This window comes from Ornithorhynchus anatinus, chromosome 19 (genome assembly GCF_004115215.2).
Source record: "Ornithorhynchus anatinus isolate Pmale09 chromosome 19, mOrnAna1.pri.v4, whole genome shotgun sequence".
Lineage (NCBI taxonomy): Eukaryota > Metazoa > Chordata > Mammalia > Monotremata > Ornithorhynchidae > Ornithorhynchus > Ornithorhynchus anatinus.
In genome coordinates this window covers 13,643,229-13,664,487 of record NC_041746.1, presented here as the reverse complement: position 1 = coordinate 13,664,487, position 21,259 = coordinate 13,643,229, and the positions used below count along the sequence as shown (strand labels likewise).

Below are 21,259 nucleotides of genomic sequence, written 5' to 3'. Positions count from 1 at the left end.
ACTCTTGCTTCGCCCTCCCTGTCGTTTATTTTAGTACCTATCTCTTGGGTACAGGGATTATGTGACTAATGAGAAGCAGCAGGGCCTAATGGGTAGAACATGAGCCAGGGACTCAGAAGGGCCTGGGTTCTACTCGTGGTTGAGCCACTTGTCTGCTGGATGACCTTGGGCAAGACACTTGAGTCTGTGCCTCAGTTACCTCATCTGTAAAATGGGGATTAAGACTATGAGCCCCTTGTGGGACACGGGCTGTGTCCAACCTGGTTACCATGTGTCTACCCTAGCACTTAGTTCAGTTCCTGGCATATAGTAAGTGCTTAAGAAAAAACATTAAAAAAACCCTCCACTGCACCCTTCCAAGCACATAGTAATGTGCACTGCACACAGTAGGCACTTGATACCTGAATTCTTTATTAGCTTTGAGATCCTTTGCAAGGTGGCTCTAAACAATTTCCAATTTGACCTGATCCTTCTGCTCTTAAAGAGCATTTTTAAAATTCTCAATTGGTTGCCCCTTCCATTTTTGAAAAGATGACCTTTTCCCCCTCTGATGGTGATTTCTCTATTTTCCATTTAGCCATACAAGGTCTCTGTGGACCAATTTTACCCGGATCTCTTCCTGTGATATCTACCAGTCAAGCTTTTTTGAAAGGTGCTTTTTTCAAGTTTTTTTGTTTTTTGTATCCATCCTTTCCAATCTTTTCCCTAAGGTCTCTATTTTTTGGTCATAGTTTACTTTTCTAAAATTATCTCTGTGCTGGCTCTGTTTTGATCATTTGAGAAAAGCAAACTGTGACACACACACCAAAAAACACATCAACAGCATTACTGAATCTGGTTGGGCCTTTGAACTGGGATCAGTCCGGGTGGACCAGACTTTGTTAGTGTACTTGCAAGACTGGACCAGAGGAGCCTTTCATAGACTTAAAAGTTCCTCTCTGGGACCAGGTTCTCCTTTTGACCAGGACTAGCTGCTAATCTTAGGACAGTCTGCCATTGTCCATCGTCCCCAAGGTACCTGAGCAGAGAGTTGTAGTACAACTTAATAATTATGGTATTTGTTAAGCACTTACTATGTGCCAAGCACGGTTCTAAGCGCTGGGGTAGATACAAGGTAATCAGATTGTCCCACATGGGGCTCACAGTCTTAATCCTTATTTTACAGATGAGGTAGAGAGGCACAGAGAAGTTAAGTGGCTTGCCCAAGGTCACACAACAGACAAGTGGTGGACCCACGTGCTGTGACTCCCAGACCTCTGCTCTTGCCACTGGGCCATGCTACTTCACTAACAAGCTGCCCTCAGCTCCTCCCCAAGTAACTAAACCGGAGGATGACCTCTAGGGTCAGGGGTGAAGTCACCAGCCAGAAGGGAAAGGTACAGGAAGGTGATGGAAAGTGCTATCTGTCGCCTCCAGGATGTGATGTCCTGAACACTTTCCCCACCCCCACATTGAGTTAACTAAGTTACTTGAAGTTTTGAGGGGGGCGTCTCACGATTTTGCTTTCTCCACTGTTCCTTGTGAATGTACAGAATCACCAGCTAGTAAAATGGGGGAGCGGGAATTACGCCTGCAGCTCCCCCGCTGGTGGGGCTTTCTCTAATGGGATGAGGCAGATTAAAGGCATTAGGGTGACGTTTTGTGGATCCTGCTTTAATAATGTGCAACGTCGGGAATGTTTCTCCTCTTCAGTGAGGAAGCCCCGCCGGTGGCCACCACCGTTGTTTATTGGCCACCTAGGACTGCGCTCTTCACCGGAGGGGGCAGAGGGGTCCGGGGATCAACATGGAAAGCCCAAAGAACGGGTCAGGACAGCTGGGCCCAAGAGGCATCTGCTTAAAGGCCTGATTGGCTATTGGGAACATTGAGTCCGTCTGAGGAGAGGAGACCGACCCCTGAGTCTTCTGGACCCTCTGACTGCAAGGATGGCGTTGCTGAAGGTCACCTTTGATCACAAAAAGCGGGTCAAATTAGCCCAGGGGCTTTGGCTCATGAACTGGTTTTCAGTGATCGCAGGGATCGTCATCTTCAGCTTAGGACTCTTCCTCAAGATAGAACTCAGGAAGAGAAGCGAGGTGATGAACAACTCTGAAAGCCATTTTGTGCCCAATTCCTTGATCCTGGTGGGGACCCTGGGCTGCATCTTCAACGCCCTGGCGGGAAAAATCTGCTACGACTCCCTCGACCCAGCCAAGTACGTCAAATGGAGACCGTGGTTGAAACCCTACCTGGCTGTCTGCTTTCTGTTCAACATCTTTGTCTTCCTGGTGGCCCTCTTCTGCTTCCTCATGAGGGGCTCCCTGGAGGGCACCTTGGCCCACGGGCTCAAGAGCGGTATGAAATACTACCGGGACACCGACACCCCGGGCCGCTGCTTCATGAAGAAGACCATCGACATGCTGCAGATCGAGTTCAGGTGCTGTGGTAACGATGGCTTCCGAGACTGGTTTGAGATCCAGTGGATCAGCAACAGATACCTGGATTTTGGCTCCAAAGAAGTGAAAGAGTAAGTCAGGGGTGGGGAGGGGGGTCGGAATGTAGAGATCTGGTGGGTGCATTCGGTTTGGGAAATGAGGGGAGTGGGTGGGGGTGAAGTGGATCCCCAAGAATACAAGCCCTCCCCTCCCCGAGGCGCGGTGGGGAAGGTGGAGGGGAGAAGGGAGGGAAGCGATTTCTTAAGGATTTCTTAATGTCTTCCCATGCCATCACCCCAGATTGGTTTTGTCCTGAGAAACGATGAAGGGAGGCCCCACCTCACCTAAATTTCTACCCTCCTTCTTCCTTTTTTAAAGTTTGCTGTCTTTTCAATCCAGAAAGCCCTTTCTTGCTCCTCTTTAAATCTTCAAAATGTTACTAAGGTCACATCTCCTCAAAGAGGCCTTCCCCAATTAGGCCCCCTTTTCCTTTCTGCGGCAATCTGCGCACTTCCATTTGCGATCCGTGGACATTTGATATTTGCCCCCAACCCTCAGCACTTATGTACATATCTTTAAATTATATATTATAAATGACATATTCATTTCGGTCTCTCCCTATAGACTGTAAGCTCATTATGGGCGGGGAATGTATCTGCTAATTTTGCTGTACTGCCCTGCACGTAGTAGATGCTCAGTAAATGCAGCTGATTCATCTTAAAAGCTCAGGTTGACCGTATGCTGTCTCTGGGGTGTGATCTGCGTCACAACTCCAAGTTCTTTAAGGGTTTAAACACCTTTGATTTCTTCTTGGAGTTTTCCAAATGAAGCGTCTGCTTGAAGCCAATCTCTAGCCTCCACTTTTATACTCTGAGCTCCATGAGGGACAAGGACCGTGTTTCATTTCCACCTTTTGTATTATCTCCCAGCGCTTAGTACAGTGCTCTGAACACAGTAAGCACTTAATAGATACTATTACTACTCCTCTGGTTTTTCTTTCCCTAGCCCATTACTTTTCTTTCCTCGAGAGTTTCCTGCGCAGTCACATCTACCACCCTATCTCTCGCCTGTGTAACTGATTGCTTGGGGGCCTGGGTATTACGGCAATATATCGTTTTGTGCTGGTAGGGAATCTATATGCAGCCTCTGGTTATGGCAGAAGGTAGGAGAAAAGAACAGGTAACAGGTAGGGAAGCAGCGTGGCTCAGTGGAAAGAGCCCGGGCTTTGGAGTCAGAGGTCATGGGTTCGAATGCTGGCTCAGCTACTTATCAGCTGTGTGACTTTGGGCAAGTCACTTAACTTCTCGGTGCCTCAGTTACCTCATCTGTAAAATGGGGATTAAGACTGTGAGCCCCACGTGGGACAACCTGATTCCCCTGTGTCTACCCCAGTGCTTAGAACAGTGCTCGGCACATAGTAAGCGCTTAAGAAATACCAACATTATTAACTCTACTCAGTTGGACGCTGCCCAGCCATAGTGGGGCAGCCTGGAAAATTAATCCGACCGCCCCCCCACCAATAAAGAAAATTCCCGTTGAAGGTCATTGCTCAGGGTTTTATTCTTCCCTCTGTGTACTCTGCGGGGATTATTGGCTTAAAGCCCTGGGTCTGGGGAAGGAGTAAAATCCTTTGTCCTTCGTGGCCCCAGTGCTTGGGGACTGTTACCTGCAATGTTTCACATTGTTTTGCCCTCATTCAGGGCTACAGCCCTGCTTTGTGGGGAGATGAAAGTAGATGGTTTGTTCATTTTTCCTGTGCAGGTTTATAAGCCATGCCCCTTACAGCTTTCCTCTTTTCTTTCCCTTGAATGACTCGGTTCACGGCCGACTTCGTACCTGGGACTAATCAGGGTCAAGGGGAGCTTGGAAAATAGACAAACCTATAATGTAGCCCATCCTCATTCACCCTCCCCCAGCCAGCATTTCCCCTCTCCTCCCTGACCCTGATCCTGCCCACCCTGGGGGAGGGACTGATGAGTGGGGAAAGTGCTAAAGAGTCTGGTGGAGGTGGGGGAGAGGATCCTGGATAATCCACATGCAAATCCTAAATAATTGAGAGGTGGCTGGTAACTGGAGAGCTGGGCTGGTTATATCCAGTGGGATTTCAAGCCCCCTGGGCTTTCCCCCCGAGATCAGAGCAGAGTTCAGCATGATGGCAGGGTTTACTGTGATTACTGAGCATTTCCGCTCAGCCTACCTCTGAACCCTAAAGAGAGTCCAGCACAAGGTCCAGGACATCCCCCTCAGCCACATCACCACCAGGCAGGGGTCTGAGCGGCCTAAGGATTGAAGATCCAGACCATGGGTTCCCTCACCCTTCTCCCTCCTGCCTTCCAGTTTTGGCCTATAACCCTCCTGGAAGCCTCACCCTTGGAACAGAGGCAGAGACAGGATGGGAAAATCTAAGTGCACCTAAGCAGCTGCTGGGTGGGGATGGGGAGGTGAATTAAACTAATGGATAGAGTAAGGTTTTGGAAGACTCAGAAAACACAATGACCCCATTCTGGGACCTTCCCCCCGTCTGAGATGGGAGAGCTGTGTCTTCCTTAGAGACTCACTGTGAACTTTGTCACAACCTGCCTTGTGACCCCATCATGTCCTTCCATGAATGAGGAGGATATATGAATATGGATAGATGTGTTTATGTCCCATTGTATTCCCTGCATTTCTCCTTGGATTATGTTTAGTGCTGTTAATAATTGTGGTGTTTAAGTGCTCACTGTGCATCAAGCACTGGGGAAGATACAAGGTAATAATAATAATGTTGGTATTTGTTAAGCGCTTAACATGTGCCGAGCACTGTTCTAAGCGCTGGGGTAGACACAGCGGAATTAGGATGTCCCACGTGGGGCTCACAGTCTTAATCCCCATTTTACAGATGAGGTAACTGAGGCACAGAGAAGTTGTGACTTGCCCACAGTCACACAGCTGACAAGTGGCAGAGCTGGGATTTGAACTCATAAAGGTAGTCATGTCAGACACAGTCCCTGTCTCACTCAGGACTCATGGTCTAACTAGGAGGGAGAACAGGAATTGAATTCCCATTTTACAGATGAGGTAACCGAGGCACAGAGATTTTAAGTGCCCAAGGTCACAGAGCAGACACATGGCAGAGCTGGGATTAGAACCCAGGTTCCTCTGGCTCGCCAACCCATGCGCTTTCCAACTTGGCCACACAGCTCCTGAACTCAGCCAGGGCTGCTCCATACTCTTAAATTTTCACTCTGGAAGATGGGGCGCACTGATGTTAGTTACTGGAGAGGTGAAACACAAACTCGAGGGCCTGGAGAACCTTACTTAGAAGACTCTGAGTTGCATATAGTAACTTTGCTTTAAAAATCCTTTCCTATTTAAAGAAAAAAACACGCAGAGAAGCAACACATCTGAGAACAAGGTCAACAAAAAACAATTTATATGGAGAGATACAAAATTGCTGGAGTGATGGGGGAGAAACGAACACCTCAGTGGGATTATTTTGCGGAGACTCTAGAAAAGGCAGATTTTGAAGTTGGTTTGAAGGAGGTGGGGGGGACAGGATTTAGCATAGGAGGAGGATGAAGGGAGAGGCATTGTAGATGTAGAGAACTGGGAGAGAGAAGGCTTGAGGAGCAGGGAGGAACACTGCGCTAGCTAGGGTGGAGAGCCCATTGTCTTGGCAGAGGCAGATATGAAAGACTAGAAGGTTGTGGCAGAGGAGAGGGAATTTGTAGACCAGTGGTCAATCAGTGGTATTTATTGAGTGCTTATTGTGTGCAGAGCAGTGTTTGGGAGAATCAACAGAATAAAAAGATGGGATCTCCGCCTTCTAGTAGCCTATCTGGTGCAAGCAGCAGTTGGGAGCCCTTTCAGGTTTCTGAAAAGTGACTTTTTCCCCCCTGTTGTGGTCCAAAAAATCATCCCATTCAGTTTGGTGCAGGGATTGCTCAGTGATGGGGTCACAGCTCCACAGACAAATAGGGTCACGGAAGCTGGACTGTTGCTGCTTAAAGCCACTCTGAATGACTTGTACCCCCCCAGGCTACTGCTGCTGCTGCTATTGTATGCAAAGCTCTGCTTTGGGCTTTCAGGGAAGGAGAAGACAGTCTGATGGCTGAATTTTAACTATCTCGGGAACCCCTTGTCTTTGTTTTACTAACTCGGATTTCAAGCAAAAACCTGGGAATTTGACCCCAGGCTGTCAGTGTCTCAGGATGGCATTGCCTCATTCTATTTGGGACTCTCAGAAATGCTGTGGGATATAAATAACTATATCTCCAGGCCTAATGCGATCTCCCTCGACAGCTTTAGTCTAAATTGGTGGCTTGACCTTAATCCAGCATCAGCATAAGGGCAAAGCCCCTCAGGAAAACTACGCTGTCCTGAGACAGAGAAAGAAAATAAAAATAATGTGGTGCTCATTAACCATGTAATATGTGCCAAGCACTGTACTAAGATCTGTACTAGAGAAGCGCGTGGTTTAGGGGTTAGAGCGTAGGTTTGGGAGTCATAAGGGCTGGGTTCTAATCCCAGCTCTGCCACTATGACCTTGGGCAAGTCATTTCACTTCTCTGTGCCTCAGTTACCTCATCTGGAAAAAGGGGATGGGAACTATGAGCCCGATGTGAGTCAGGGACTGTATCCAGCACAATCACCTTGTATCTGCCCCGGCGCTTAATACAGTGCCTGGCACATAGTAAGAGCTTAACAAATACCAAAGTTGTTGTTATTATTACTATTATTATTATCTGGGATGGATAATATAAAAACAGCTCAGATACAGTCCCTGCCCCACCCAGGGCTTGCAGTCTAAGTAGGAATGCAGCTAGGTATTTAATCATCATTTTGCAGATGAGGAAACTGAAGCACGTGAACAGTAAAGCCACTCACTCAAGATCACACAGTAGACAAGTAGCAAAGTTAGGACTACAGACCAGGTCTTCTGACTCCCGGGCCCAGGCTCTTTCCACTAGACCATACTTCCTCAGAATCTGTCTTCTCGGTCAGATTCAGAGACACACATTTTTGGTGGAGTCTAGGAAAAAGAGCTGGGGCTGAGGCTGAGAAAGGGCCCGGGCCCCCTCACATCAGGGCCGTTGGTCTTTCTCACCTCAGCCGCTAGGCATAGATAATAGTCTGATCCTCAGCCCTGCCTTCAACCTCTCCTTTCAGGCAGTCAGTCGATAATTCTGATGAAAAAATGTGCAGGAGACCCAGTGTTAGACAGGTGGGGTTTGTGTTAGAGACAGATGTTGTCCACACCCACAGGAAGCTCCCCGTTCTCAAGGTCAAGACAGAAGACCCATGTGGACCACCTACATTCCTATGTCCACACAGATGCAAAAATTGGAGGGAAGAAATGCTATATGGCTGGAGAGTGGGTGGTGGACTTCCTGAAATGTAGCAGGTCCAGAAGACCTGGGTTCTAATCCTGGTTCTACCATTTGCTTGCAGCATGAACTTGGGCAAGTTACTTGTCTTTGGGCTTCAGTTTCCTCATCTTTAAAATGGGGGATCCAATACGCGTTGGATCCAATACTCGTTCTCCCTCCGACTTAGACTGTGAGTCTCGTGTGGGACAGGGACTGTGTCCGAACCAATACCACAGTTGTTATTCCTGTTTCTTCTCCCTGGGGGAGGTTGCTGGAACTAGCGTGGAAAGGGAGGGATATAGGGGATGGTGGGTAGGAACAGGAGCAGGCACAGGAAGTCTCTTCTTGGTGGAAGGATGGGCTTGCGGAAGCGAGGGAGGTTCTGATGCGGACATTATGTGGGAGGCCAGCTGGCCTAAAGCTGAGGGAGTTGGAAGGCTGAGGGAGAGTGGGAGGAAAGAACAGGCAGAAAGGATGAGGCCAGGGTTGTCTATGATTATATTTTATGTCTAGTGGGAAAACCGTCCACCTGATGGAATCCTGCTGAGATGCTGATTTGCAAATCAGGGAGTTGTAATTAGGCTCCTCATCCTCTCCCACGCACTTAGTACAGTGCTCTGCACATAGTAGGCGCTCAATAAATGCCATTGGTGGTAATACAGAGAAGCGCAGTAAATGTACTGAAAAGGCTGGACAATAGTCCCAGGAGGAAAAAATGGAAGGAATTAGAATTATTTAGTGAGGAGATGAGAAAGCTGAGGGTGGACTGATTCATTTTCTTCAGGTGTCCAAAATGTTTCTGTACGAATATCTCTGACCAGTTGTTCTTCATGTCCAGGCAGGACTTAAGGAAATGGGACTTAAACTGCAACAAGAAGGATTTGGGTTAGACTTGTGGAAGAACTTTCTGACTCTCAAGGGGATTATTCACCAAAACAGGTGATTGAAAAAGGTTGTGGTATCTTAGCCTCTGGGCTTCTGGAGAGCTATAAGAATTGACCTTCCTTGGAGGGTTTAGTTGTTCACCGGCTGAAGGCAGGACAGGTTAAGCAGCAGGAAAGCCAAATGATTTTAGGGTCAGTTTTCCCCAGAGAAAGGAGGGAACAGAGAGGAGGGAGAAACACATAGTCCTATGTGGTCTTTGCTTTTCTTTGGATTACAGGTTTCCAGGGTTTTTTGGTCGAAGATATATGAATATTTCAAACCAGACTGTATTTACAGTACCCAGATAATTGGTGTGAATAGAGTGGCACAAAACTTCCTGGAGTGTGATGGACGAACTCTGGGGCTGGATCTGGCCCGGGACTCCGGTGGCTCTTTGAGGTGTTGCCCAGACCCAGTCAGAGGACTCACAGACAAGGGAAAATAGATTTGCTGTTTCACACAGTTGTCTGGGCCTCTAGATCCTTTCTACCCCAGTCCTCCAATACTTATGTATTTTTTTTAAATGGTATTGTTAAGCGCTTACTATGTGCCAGGCACTGTACCTCAGAGCTGGGGTAGATACAAGTTAATCAGGTTGGATACAGTCTGTGGGCCATATGAGGCTCACAGTCTTAATCCCCATTTTGCAGATGAGGTAACTGAGGCACAGAGAAGTGAAGTAACTTTCCCAAGGTCACACAGCAGACCAGTGGCAGAGCAGGCATTAGAACGCAGGTCCTTCTGACTCCCAGGTCCGGACTCTAGCCGCTAGGCCGTGCTGCTTCTCTAATATACTTATATGTATATGTATATATTTATAAGTATATATTTCTATACTATACTATTTCCCCTTTCTCTAATCTAATTTAATGTCTGTCTCCCTCTGTAGACTATTTGTGGGCAGGGGTCACATCTACCAACTCTGTTGAATTTTTTTCCTCAAGTGCTCAGTACAGTCCTCTGCACACAGTAAGCACTCAATAAATTCATTCATTCAATAGTATTTGAGTGCTTACTATGTGCAGAGCACTGTACTAAGCACTTGGAATGTACAGTTCGGCAATAGAGACAATCCCTGACCAATGACGGGCTTATAGTCTAATCGGGGGAGGATTATAAATAAATACCATTATAATAATATCAGTACCAATAAATACCATTGATTGATCTGTCTGTAAGAGCTGTCTGCCCTTAGTGAGACATTCCCCCAGGGCAGGGATTTTCTCTCAACCTCTTTCCAGTCAGGGCTAGCTCAGGGCCAAGAATGGATGGGGGTTTAATGTAGGATTTTGATGAGGATGACCCCCTCACCCCCTTCAGTGTGTTCGCTGTATAAGGATTATTATAGGGAGAATGGTGACGAGATGTCCCATATCGCCACCGAAGCTGGAACAAGAGGAAATGGGACTTAGGCCAGGTAGCAGGAATGCCCACGTTTTAGGGAGGGCCGGTTGGTCAGTGTGGGAAAATTCACTAGGGAAGTTGTAAGAGCCTTGGTTCCTGTGGGGGTGGGGGGGTGGGGGTGCCCTAAGAGCAACAGAGCAGGTACTTTTCTTCCGAGGTAATTTCTGTGCAGCTTGCCTGGAGGCAGGAGAACAGACCAAGGGGCCTCCACGCTGAGCCCTTGGTATTTCAAGGTCTGGTAGAACCGCAGCCCCAGCTTCCACATAGCTCAATGGAAAGAGCACGGGCTTTGGAGTCAGAGGTCATGAGTTCGAATCCCAGCTCTGCCACTTGTCAGCTGTGTGACTGTGGGCAAGTCACTTAACTTCTCTGTGCCTCAGTTACCTCATCTGTAAAATGGGGATTAAGACTGTGAGCGCCCCGTGGGGAATCCTGATTCCCCTGTGTCTACCCTAGCGCTTAGAACAGTGCTCTGCACATAGTAAGCACTTAACAAATACCAACATTATTATTACTTTACTTCTCTGTGCCTCAGTTACCTCATCTGTAAAATGGGGATTAAGACTGTGAGCCTCACGTGGGACAACCTGATTACCCTGTATCTACCCCAGCGCTTTGAACAGTGCTCTGCACGTAGTAAGCGCATAACAAATACCATCATTATTATTATAGTCCTTGTCTCTCTCTCTCTGTCTCCTTTTCTACAGTCGTATTAAGAGCAACGTAGATGGGCGCTACCTGGTGGACGGGGTCCCCTTTAGCTGCTGCAATCCCAACTCCCCTCGGCCCTGCATCCAATACCAGATAACGAACAACTCAGCCCACTACAGCTACGACTACCAGACGGAAGAGTTGAACCTGTGGGGCCGGGGCTGTCGGGAGGCTCTGCTCTTCTACTACAGTGGCATGATGAACTCCATGGGCGGCATCGTCCTTCTCGTGTGGTTCTTTGAGGTGCTCTCGGGCCCCCACTCATCCCCTCCCACTGGGGGCAGGAGCAGGCATGGGCAGGGTCCCTTGGGGCCAGGCCACTGGAGCTGGAGGGGGTGGGACTTCCTGGGGTGGCATATGCAGGGTTGGGATTTCCTAAGCATTGGTGAGATCCAATGGCAGGGATTTTTTTTTCTGACATGGCTCAAGTGGCCAGAGGCCTCTGCCCTGTTCCCCTGGAGGTGTCTACTGTAGTGCCAAGGGGTGGGGAGGGCGGGGCGGTCCCTTTGTTCTGAAGAGACCCTCCCCCACTTAACTAAAACAAACAAGTCAGTGACCATGCTACCCACCCACCTCACTTTTGAAAGCCAGGTTCTTCAAGAGCTTGGGTTTGTGCCTTGAGGCATGGCTACTATTTCCTTTGTGTCGACCCTAGGGTGTGGGGCTAGGGAGAATCTGCCTCTTACCTTTGCTTCCCTCTTCCGACTTCCTTAGAGCAGGGTTAAGTCAAGAAACCATGATGGGTCAGGTCAGCCAGGCTGGCGCAAAGCCAAACCCAGTCCAGGTGGGCCCGGTCTGAATGCTGCTTTGCAGACTCTTCATATTTTGTGGGGGAGGGGGAGAGAGGAGAGGGACATCAGGTTGGGATGGTGTGGTGAGAAGCCAGCACAGGGATGCACATGGGGGATAAGCACCACCAGTTCAGTAATAATAGTACTTGTGGTATTTTTAAGCACTTACTATGTGCCAGGCACTGTACTGAGCGCTGGGGTGGATACAAGCAGCTGGGTTGGACCCAGTCCCCGTCCCTCGTGCGGCTCACAGTCTTAATCTCCATTTTTTACAGTTGAGGTAACTCAGGTCCAGAGAAGTGAAGTAACTCGGTAAACGCAGTTAAACCTGAAGTAAACCAGGGTAACGCAGCAAATAGTGGAGCCGGGATTAGAACCCAGGTCCTTGACTCCCAGGCCCATGCCCAATCCACAGGCCACTGCTTCACTTTTGTGGATAGAGCTCTGTTTTCTGAGACAGGAGACTTGGGTTGTGGTGCCAGTTAATGCACGTTGTGACTCAGGACAAATAATTCAGTGTCCAGGGCCTCAGTGACTCCTGCTGGAAAATGGGGAGAACAAGCCTTGCCTCCTACAATGAGAGGATCAGTGAGATTGCTATGGCTGCTGCTGAGACTGGTGCCACAGACACCGCCCCCCCCCGCCCCCACCCAAAGCAGCTGAGCCTGTGGCGGCATCACCAACTGGAAACTGAGGCAGACTAGAAAGTCCCTCTGTGTCAGAAATTCTCTGGTCTACCCCGAATCCCTCCCGCCGCATCATATCACTTCTCTTCCCCTAGGTGTCCGTCATGGTCGGGCTGCGCTACTTACACACATCTCTGGAAAGCATCGCCAATCCGGAGGACCCAGAATGCAAGAGCGAGGGCTGGCTGCTGGAGCAGAGCATCCAGGACACCTGCAGAGCCATCCTGGAAAGCGTCAAGAGGCTGGGTAAAAGCAACCAGGTGGAGGCCGACCCTCCGGGAGACGAGGACGGCAGCAAGGTGCCAGCTGTCACCACAGTCAGCTGAGAACCCCACACTGGCCCCGGGGACCTTTTGACACCACATAAACTCCACCACCACTCATCTGATGCAAACGTAGAAACCCACATTCATCGGCTGGTCTCTTCAGAGACGGGACGCGAGGTGCATCTGAGGTTAGGACCTTCTCCTTTTCCTCTCCGCCCACCCCTCCCTGCCTCCTCCCCCTCCATCCTCTTTCCTCCCTAGTGCTCGGAAACCCTGGACGGGGAAGGTTCTTGCCCGAGAAACGAGTGATAGTCATCTTCTGGTCTAACCCGTGATACTTCCTGGGCCCTGCTTTAGACTCAGCTTCATCGCTGTTTGGAAAGCTAGAGAGCAAGATGGTGATTTGGTCATATCATCTGGGGGTGGATGACAGGGATGGGGACAGATCTTTTCCTTTTTCTTCCATTCGGAATTTTTAAGGGTACCTCTGTTTTGCCCAGGCGGCATATGGGGCTGTAGCTCCAGTCACTAAACTGAAAAACAGACTCAGTGGTGAAAGCAAAACAGCAACCTAACACATGCTTCTGGTTCCTGAAGCCAAGGGGACTTTAAAGCCCCCTAGAGTTATAAAGGCATTAGATGGCAGCAAGCAAGATCCAGAATCGGTATTTTCTGACCTTCTTCCTCAGGCTACAGTAACTTCACCCACTTGCTCCCTGGCAGAGTTGTGGGTGGGACAGAAAGAGACCCTCTCCAGCCTGTCAGCTGGCTCCAGGACCCCCACAGATCCCACCTGGGTCATGATGTTGGATTCTTTTCTGGGCTTCAGTTTCACCATTTCTAAGTCCCTGCCCCCCAAATCTCTCAGGGGTGAGGTAAGAGTAAGGCGACAAGAGGAGAAAGGCCACGGGCTCATAGAGACAAGGGAGCTGGAGACAGCCAGTGTGTCTCATCTCTCCTACAAAGAGGCTGTTTCATTGCTGTCTCAGGGGTTTAGCCTGAGGTTTTTTTGATGAAGAAAGAGTTAGTGCTGCAGAATTGAAGGGAAAGGGACCCTCTGGTCCCCTCGATTCCGGCCAGGGCCCATCCCCTGCAGTCTCAGCTCCAGGGGAGTTTACTCACAAAATGCAGATCCCCCCCACCCTCCCTACCTCCTAGCGGCTTGATCTGAGTGGGGACCCACTTGCCCTGCCCTTAACTGGGCTAGCGTCAGCTTGACCCTAAGGGCCAGCGCCCTGGGACTGTTTTAAAAAAGGGAATTTGGTTGGGTGTTTTTCAATCCCAAACCAGGCACAATGGGAGTCTCCAACTTCCCCTGCTCACCCCAGGCCAGCCGAGGCCTCCGGCCTCTCTCTCTCTTTCTCTCTCTACCGTGACGGCTTTGTTTCTTTCAACTTTCCCTGTAAACTAGTCAGAGAGAGAGGCCGCTCCGTCGTGGAAAGCCTCAACTAGAGCTGTGCCCATAGAGCGTCTATGCTGTCATCACCTGTAATACGGATGTTAAAACTATATTGTAAGAAAACAATCGTTGTGTGAAATGTTTAAATATATACAGTGGATACTCACCTGTTCGCCTGCTTGCCGGAAGCTGGCTCTCTGGACTCTTGCGCCGTCTGTCTGCACTGCCCCTCTGCCTCGCACCGAGGTTCTCGAAGGAAGGTGCTTGTGTCGCTGGGGTGTGAGTGGGGGTGAGATGAACAAGGTAATTTTTACTTCCCTGGAGGCTTCAGCCACCTCACTGGGGCCAGTTCTGGAACGGAACTTATTACATGGAAGTGTGAGAAAAGGACCTCGTGATAGGACCACACTTTGGAGGAACACGACCTGGCTGTCTGATGAAATATACTCAGCTGCGGCAGCCAGTTTCACACCACAGAGCCTAGGGTAAAGGGCAAACTCAAGCTTCCACACTGTTCCCTTTGCATAGCTTTGGCATAGAATATACAGGGAAGGAGGTGGAGGAAACTCTTGCCAGAGATGTCCATTCTAAGCTGTGATTTTCCATTCTTTAAGCTTCCCCTTTTTCCCCAGCCCTCCCTGGCCTTGTTTAAGGGAAAGTTGGCAGAGTAAAGGATGGGGTGGGTTTGCAGGGAGAAATCCTCCAACGTGGCCAGCCTCGAGGCTCCCTTGCAGGGTACGCGGGCAGTTCTCAGGTGTGGGGGTGAGCTGCCTGAAGCCTGGCCATCCTGAGCCTCCACAGCCCAACCATTCTACCAGCCTCCCCAGCAGGGCTGGGCCTAAGGAAGGTGTTCTGAATACAGACCTGGGTTGCCATCTGAGGAAGGCCGAGTCTGGACAAGGTCTTGGGGTGGCCTGTGCTGCAGATTAGAGGGCAGAGGCAAACTTGGGCCTAATGCCCAAAGCCCCCAAGGGGTCCTTCTAATGAAATCCACCGAGAGCTGGAAGGGAACCATCTCTCTGATTCCAGGCAGTGCCTCCTAAACCAAACAGGGACCACTGTAACTTTTAAAGACCGCCCGTAGAGGATTACTCCATCTAACTGTGCTATTTCATTCATTCCATGGTATTTATTGAGCGCTTACTGTGTGCAAAGCACTGTACTAAGTGCTTAGGAGAGAACAATAAAACACATTCCCTGGCCATAACGACTTGTTAAGCTCTTCCTATGTGCTAAATGCTGGGGTAAATATAAGATCACCAGGTCCCCCATTGGGCCCACATATTAAGTAGGAGGGAGAACAAATACTGAAAACAGAGAAGCAGCATGGCATAGTGGATAGAGCAGGGGCCTGGGAGTCAGGTCATGGGTTCTAATCTCACTCTGCCTCATGTCTGCTGACCTTGGGCAAGTCACTTCACTTCTCTGGGCCTCAGTAACCTTTATCTGTAAACTGGGAGTTGAGACTGAGAGCCCCACGTGGGACAGGGACTGGGTCCAACCTCATTTGCTTGTATCCACCCCAGCACTTAGTACAGTGCTTGACACATAGTAAATGCTTAACGAATACCACAGTTATTAAACACTGAATCCCCATTTTTCAGATGAGGGAACTGAAGCAGAGACACTTCCCAAGATCAAATAGACAAGTGGGAGAGTCAGGATTAGAACCCAAGTCTTCTGACTCCCAAGCCCCATGCTCTTTGAACTAGGCTATGCTGCTTCCCATTTCTCCTGGCCATTCACTTCTTCAACCTAACCTATATCCCTCTCACTGCAGTGTGGGTAGTTTTGTTCTTGGGAGGGTGGAGAGAGTTTTCTCCTTGAACTCAGCGGAAGGTGCCTCTGCTAATATGTTCTTTTTCCTTTCCAGTCCTACCTCATCCAGTGTAGGCCTGCCCCATCCAGCCCAGCTGAGTGCTAAGAGAGGCAATTTGGGAGTTCATCCGTCCATTAGTTGTCTGAAATGAGAAATTGCCATCCAACACATGAGCAATAGTAGCAGGTTCATCAGAGGTAGAAGGAAGACAGTCTAATTTGGATTAGAATTTGGACAAAATGAACCCCTGCATATTCCTTAGTGTTTCCCAGCAGCAGGGGAGAATTCTAACCAACACCTGTAGGGTCAGTAATTCCCAAAGGGCCTTAATCCTGGAAATGAGATTACAGTACCTGCTCCCTGACCGCCCCCCCTCCAAGGGTGGACACCGCTAATGCAGTGATAGTCCAGACCAGCAGTTTTCCAGCTTAGCCGGGGGCCAGGCAGGGCTCTTTCTTTCAGGATTGATGGCAAGTGTTCAGTGACAGGCCGGGGTGCACTTGGGGGTGGCGTCAGAGCAGTGAGGTTTCTGGTTGGGACTTAAGTGTGGAGAAGAAAAAGGGCTGGTTTCACAGTAGGGAGCTGGAGGCAGGGAGAAGCAGCTGTAAGCTCCCCATTTCCTCCCTGCGGCTGTGTTCCTGCTTCAGGGGGATTGGAATGGATCTGCCCCCGGGCTACTGTCAATGAGCAGGGATCCCCTTTAGCTGAACCAAACTCAGGCAGATTTGCCAGAACTGCACTCCTTTAAGGAGCTCAGAGAACACTAGGGGCGGAACCCTCACAAATGAACATCAGCTGCTGGGAAAATCCACTTAGCATGAAAATGAAATCTGCAGAAGTCACCCAGATTGGCCCTGACTTGGGGATACTGCCCAGTAGAGGCCCTGCATTTTGGAAAAATCTCCCAGGGTGACACAAATCTGGAAAAGCCATCCCAAATGGCATTGAATTCTGGAAAAATCATCCAGAGCAACACTGAACTCTGAAAAAAAATTACCCAGAGCAGAATTGAATTCAGAATACATCACTTAGAAAGGTCCTACATTTGGGTCTGGCTATTTTTCACAAGTTTCCTGTCAATGAACTAGCAGCAGATGACAACTTGGAGATAGGGATCGACGGTTTGGGGTTCCTTTCTCCCGCCGGCCCCGGGCACACCAAGGCTAGCCCATCTAACGGACTCTATTTCCTGCCTCAAAGTTCTGTGCTCTTCCCACCAGGCAATCTGGTGGGTGCCTGGCATCGAATAAAGGTTGAAGTTGAAGCAGGTCCTCGCGTACGAGGGTGGTGTTAGAGACACCACAAGCGAGGCAAACTTTACGTGAAGATGCAAGTGTTGGCTCACTAACCCGTTTCCTGGCATAACCGAGCCGGTTGAGTTGTCTGCGTGGAGCAACTCCAGCAGATGGCTGCTCAAGCCTTCATTTGGGCAATGAAAAGTTGATATTCCAAGGGTTTCTAAAAGGTCCACACTTTCCAGATATAACTATGCTTGTTATTCTCCTTCTTGCCCTGGCCTGGAGAAGTTGTTCGGGGACCTGACACCCCACCCCCTGCGGTTTCAGGGGCAGTATCAGGGCGGGGAGTTTTGGCCCAGTATGAAACTTTCCTCAGGAGTCTGGGGGAGGACCGGTTTGGCCAGGGGGGGACTTTGGGGACCCCTCTAAGTCAATTCCAGTCAGCTCTAGGGTGCCAGGGCGGTTGGTTGACCGAAATCCAAGCCTGGGGTGAACCTTGGGCAGGTTCGGGGCCCTCCCTCTCTAAGACCCAGATGTCCTGGGCCGCCTCTGAGCAGGTTGAACCCCTGGAACCCGACGGTCACAAGAGACTCACCTCCCCAAGCCCGGCACAACTGCCAGGATCCCTCGGAGTTCCATGGGCTCCTCCGGCAGCGTGACAGCAGCAGCCTCCCCTTCTCCCTGCTCCGCCGAGGTCCATTAGAGATTTGGCTCCTGGCTGCTAAAGGGACATTAACATTTTCGTCATCTTACATTTCGGATCGACAGATACAATTACATCCCACATCCAGGAATCTGTTATCCTGGACGTAGCGGAATGACCCAGGGATAACAGTGAACAAAATTCCGGAATTCAGCAGGACATCAAATTTAACATATACAAAAATAAGGCTAAAGAGAGTCGACCGCTATATAATGTCAACATTGAAAGCATTTATTGGATATTTTAAACTTTATACATATGATACATTCCAAATTGTACAATTTATCCAGAAATATTAAAGGTCTAGCCAATTTATTAAGTTATTACTCCTGTTTCGAAAGCAAATGTTATATAAACAGTTCTACAATAAACATAAATACATGCATGAACAAATAGGAAATGAAAACGGTTCATTAGGTGAAGGCGGCGATGAAGATTATCGAACACAAAGGGAAAAACTGGGTGAGTGCTGTCACTCGAGTGAGGTTTGTAACTGCTCCAACCCTCTGCAATTTTGCAATCTCGGTAGCGGAGACAAGACACCTCACCTCGCGCCAAGCACTGTTTGGATTCGGTCCAACCGTCAGCGTGCTCTACGCGCTCACCGGTCAGTCCCTCCTGAAGCCACTGAATGTTCAGTCCAACGGTTGCTGCTTGTAACTTGGACGCCTGGGTGCGGAGCAAAGGAAGTCAGGATTGCCAGCCCAAGTCACAGGATGGTGGCAGGGGTAGGAACGACAGTTACCCAATCCCTAGTTGGGGATCTAACTCGAATACGAGGAAAAAACAGGAAGGACAAAGGGGCGGCTGGTGGAATTTGGATTGCCTCCTCTCCAGAGACTGCCGTCTCTCCAACAGAAATCCGGGCAGAAGGGGATCTTGAGGGAGAGGGCAAGGAGATCCTAGTTCTGCGCTTGGTTCTTATCTTATTGCTCCAAACCCCTGTTCCTCACCGGCAGATATGTCTGTGTCTTGAACATACCACTCTTCACACCTATAAGAGATATCCCTAAAGATCCAAAAGACCTCATTGAAAATCGAATGCGTTTTCAACCGATTCCCGCGGCACAAACAATGAAAGGTGAAAGGTTTCCTATGCGATTAAAGGTCTCTAGTGAGACACCGGTTTCACTTGTGCCTTACGAACTTGGAAGAGATGGAGGCTCCGGATCCGGCAATGAGGCCGACTCACTGGTAAGTCTCCAAAGTTTGTGACCCTTCAGCCCAGATAAAAGGCAGACAGCACTGCAAGCCTAGAATATATTGACAGAATAGACAAGATGCCAATGTCTTGCCAGAAGCCCGTGGTCGAGGCTAGTACTTGTAGTGAGGAAGAAAGGAGAAGAGTAGGTGGGACTACTCCCTCCCCCCACCCCAAATCCCGAGCTCTCGGTACTTTATGGGCTTTTCTTCCAACGAAAAACCATTCATGTCCTCTCACTTCAGTTACTGAAAAGAAGTTAGCACTGCATCTTAAACATTATAAGGGTGAAAGCGAAGAAACATAACTGCCCTTTCCTCGCCCATTATTCTAAAAGCACCTTCAGAGTGAATTTTTTTTTGCAGACTCTTGACACTACCATACACCACCACCACGACAACCTTTCTAAAAACTGAAATCCCAACAGCACATTCTGGAAAACACTTTTTCTTTCCCCAACCACGTGCCAATTCTCAAATTACACACCACACGATCACCTGGAAAAATGCAAGGCTCTGAAGACCGTCAAATGAAATGCCTTTACTTTCTAAAGCTCATGATTCTTTAGCAGAGAGAAAAATCAATGGTGAAGCAAACAAAGCTTTAAACGTACAACTTACAGAGTCACTGCAGATGCAACTTGACGGTAAAAGGGTGGTCTGACAGTACAAACACAAACACCCACTACATCTTTATTTTATTGCCTGTACATAGCAGTTTTAGGTACTTCAATGCAGAATAAATAAATAATGTAAAATGGCTCAGATTACTGAAGGGCCAAGATTTCCAGAGAAGGAATTGTCTTTTCTTGTAATCTCCATTTCCACTGATTATTCTTTCCTGTCTTTAAAGTAACTCCCGGCTTCCAAAAAGAGTCACGTCCTTATGCCGGAAAGCGGAATTCCTCTTAGCCTGGGTTCTCAAACTCAAGATGTTTATACAAATGAAGGACGGTGCAAAAAACACTAGGGAACCTAATACAAGGTGAAGTTTACTTGGTCACTTGGTCCAGAAATTTAAAAATGTCAGGAAGAAAAGTTTAAATAAGGAGTTTATTTTTCTCTCAGACTGCATTTCCTATTTCTTCTGAAAAGCTTATTGGGTTACAAAATCATCCATGTTCAAATCTTCAGAGGCGAGGAGATTATAAATGTTGCCAATCAATGCCAACTAGTGTCTGATTTGCTTCTTGTGCATGTCCAATTTCCTCTGTTATACTGTGCTGTTGCCAGAGTTTCTGTATCTTTTTAAATCGTTCTTTGCACAAGTGTAAAGGATTCCCTCGCCTAGAAACAAACAAAAAGGGATAGCGTGTAATTTAGGAACATAGAATGTTCTTCAGTTTTTCCACACTCACAAAGGCTGGACAGAGCAGGAAGCCAAAGTTCCCCTTCTCCCCTATGTGACAACTTTCTGTTTGAACCCCTACCTAAAATAACCTTTCTCCATTCAGAAGCAGAACAAGGCTCCCTCCCTCCCCGGCATTATACTCTTGTCATTTTGTGTCAATAACAACACAAAAACACAGAGGGTGGCAAGGGAAGACTTTAAAACTCAGAGGCCTCTAATGAGTTTGCTCCAAGCCTTTTCCTGGGGTGCCTTGGGAAATGGCTGGGGGTTTCTGGGAGGAACTACGCGAGGCAGGGATTGTCTCTACTTGTTGCTGAATTGTACTTTCCGAGCACTTAGTACAGTGCTCCGCACCCAGTAAGCGCTCAACAAATATGACTGAATCAATGAAAGAACTGGAGGGGCCCTTAAGCCCAGGGGGCAATGACCTAGCCAGCTACCCAGATGGCTTTTCTGCTGAGGTCAGTTTCTTCGGGCCACCTCCAGGGGAGGAGGCGAAATTCGACTGGAGACCTACATGATGCATAAAAAAAGAATATGAAACTAAGTGAGTATAGTTCAAGTGCTAGAGGAGGCTAAGAAACTGAATGCTTTGAGAGTTTCTTCCAAAGATGCTTTTGAGTAAAAGATACAGATCTTGAGATCTGAGAGAGAAGCGGGGGGGAAAGGAGTGGAAGAGTGCAATGGGTGTGGTGAGGGGGGAGAAAGGGGGAATTGCTTGTCTTATGCTGAGTAATCTAATTCCACTGCCACAAATGGTTCCAGTGCTTGACTGTCACATCACTGGGCTCATTTTTTTCCTTAGTCCACTCCCATGAGGTAGGATGGGTAGAGTCCACGCTGCCCATTTTACAGACACAGAGACTGCGGCCGGCCCAGAGAGATCGCGACTCATCGGAGGCCGCGGCAGAGCCCCACACTCTGGCCACTAGACCAGGCGCTCAGGATGGTCGTGGTCAGTGAGTGTGGTTCGGCTCTGCCACCTGCCCAAGAGCCGTGAGCCAG

The 21,259-nt window shown here is 48.8% G+C and overlaps 2 protein-coding genes across 3 annotated transcripts in view; one reads left to right on the top strand and one right to left on the bottom strand.

The window, feature by feature from the left end:
* The first annotated feature begins 1,248 nt into the window (after nt 1-1,248).
* Nucleotides 1,249-14,490, top strand: PRPH2 (peripherin 2). Its single transcript, XM_029047617.1, has 3 exons — nt 1,249-2,506; nt 10,798-11,044; nt 12,374-14,490. The coding sequence occupies exons 1-3, from the start codon at nt 1,926-1,928 to the stop codon at nt 12,602-12,604; spliced, it is 1,059 nt and encodes a 352-aa protein (XP_028903450.1). The 5' UTR covers nt 1,249-1,925; the 3' UTR covers nt 12,605-14,490.
* A 3,421-nt stretch (nt 14,491-17,911) lies between these two features.
* Nucleotides 17,912-21,259, bottom strand: part of UBR2 (ubiquitin protein ligase E3 component n-recognin 2) — a 77,164-nt gene continuing 73,816 nt past the window's right edge. For both annotated transcript variants that reach the window (XM_007672322.4, XM_007672323.4), the window contains exon 47: nt 17,912-20,190. In XM_007672322.4, the coding sequence (XP_007670512.2) occupies nt 20,049-20,190 (142 nt within the window). In that variant the 3' untranslated portion in view covers nt 17,912-20,048. The remainder of the gene's footprint in view (nt 20,191-21,259) is intronic.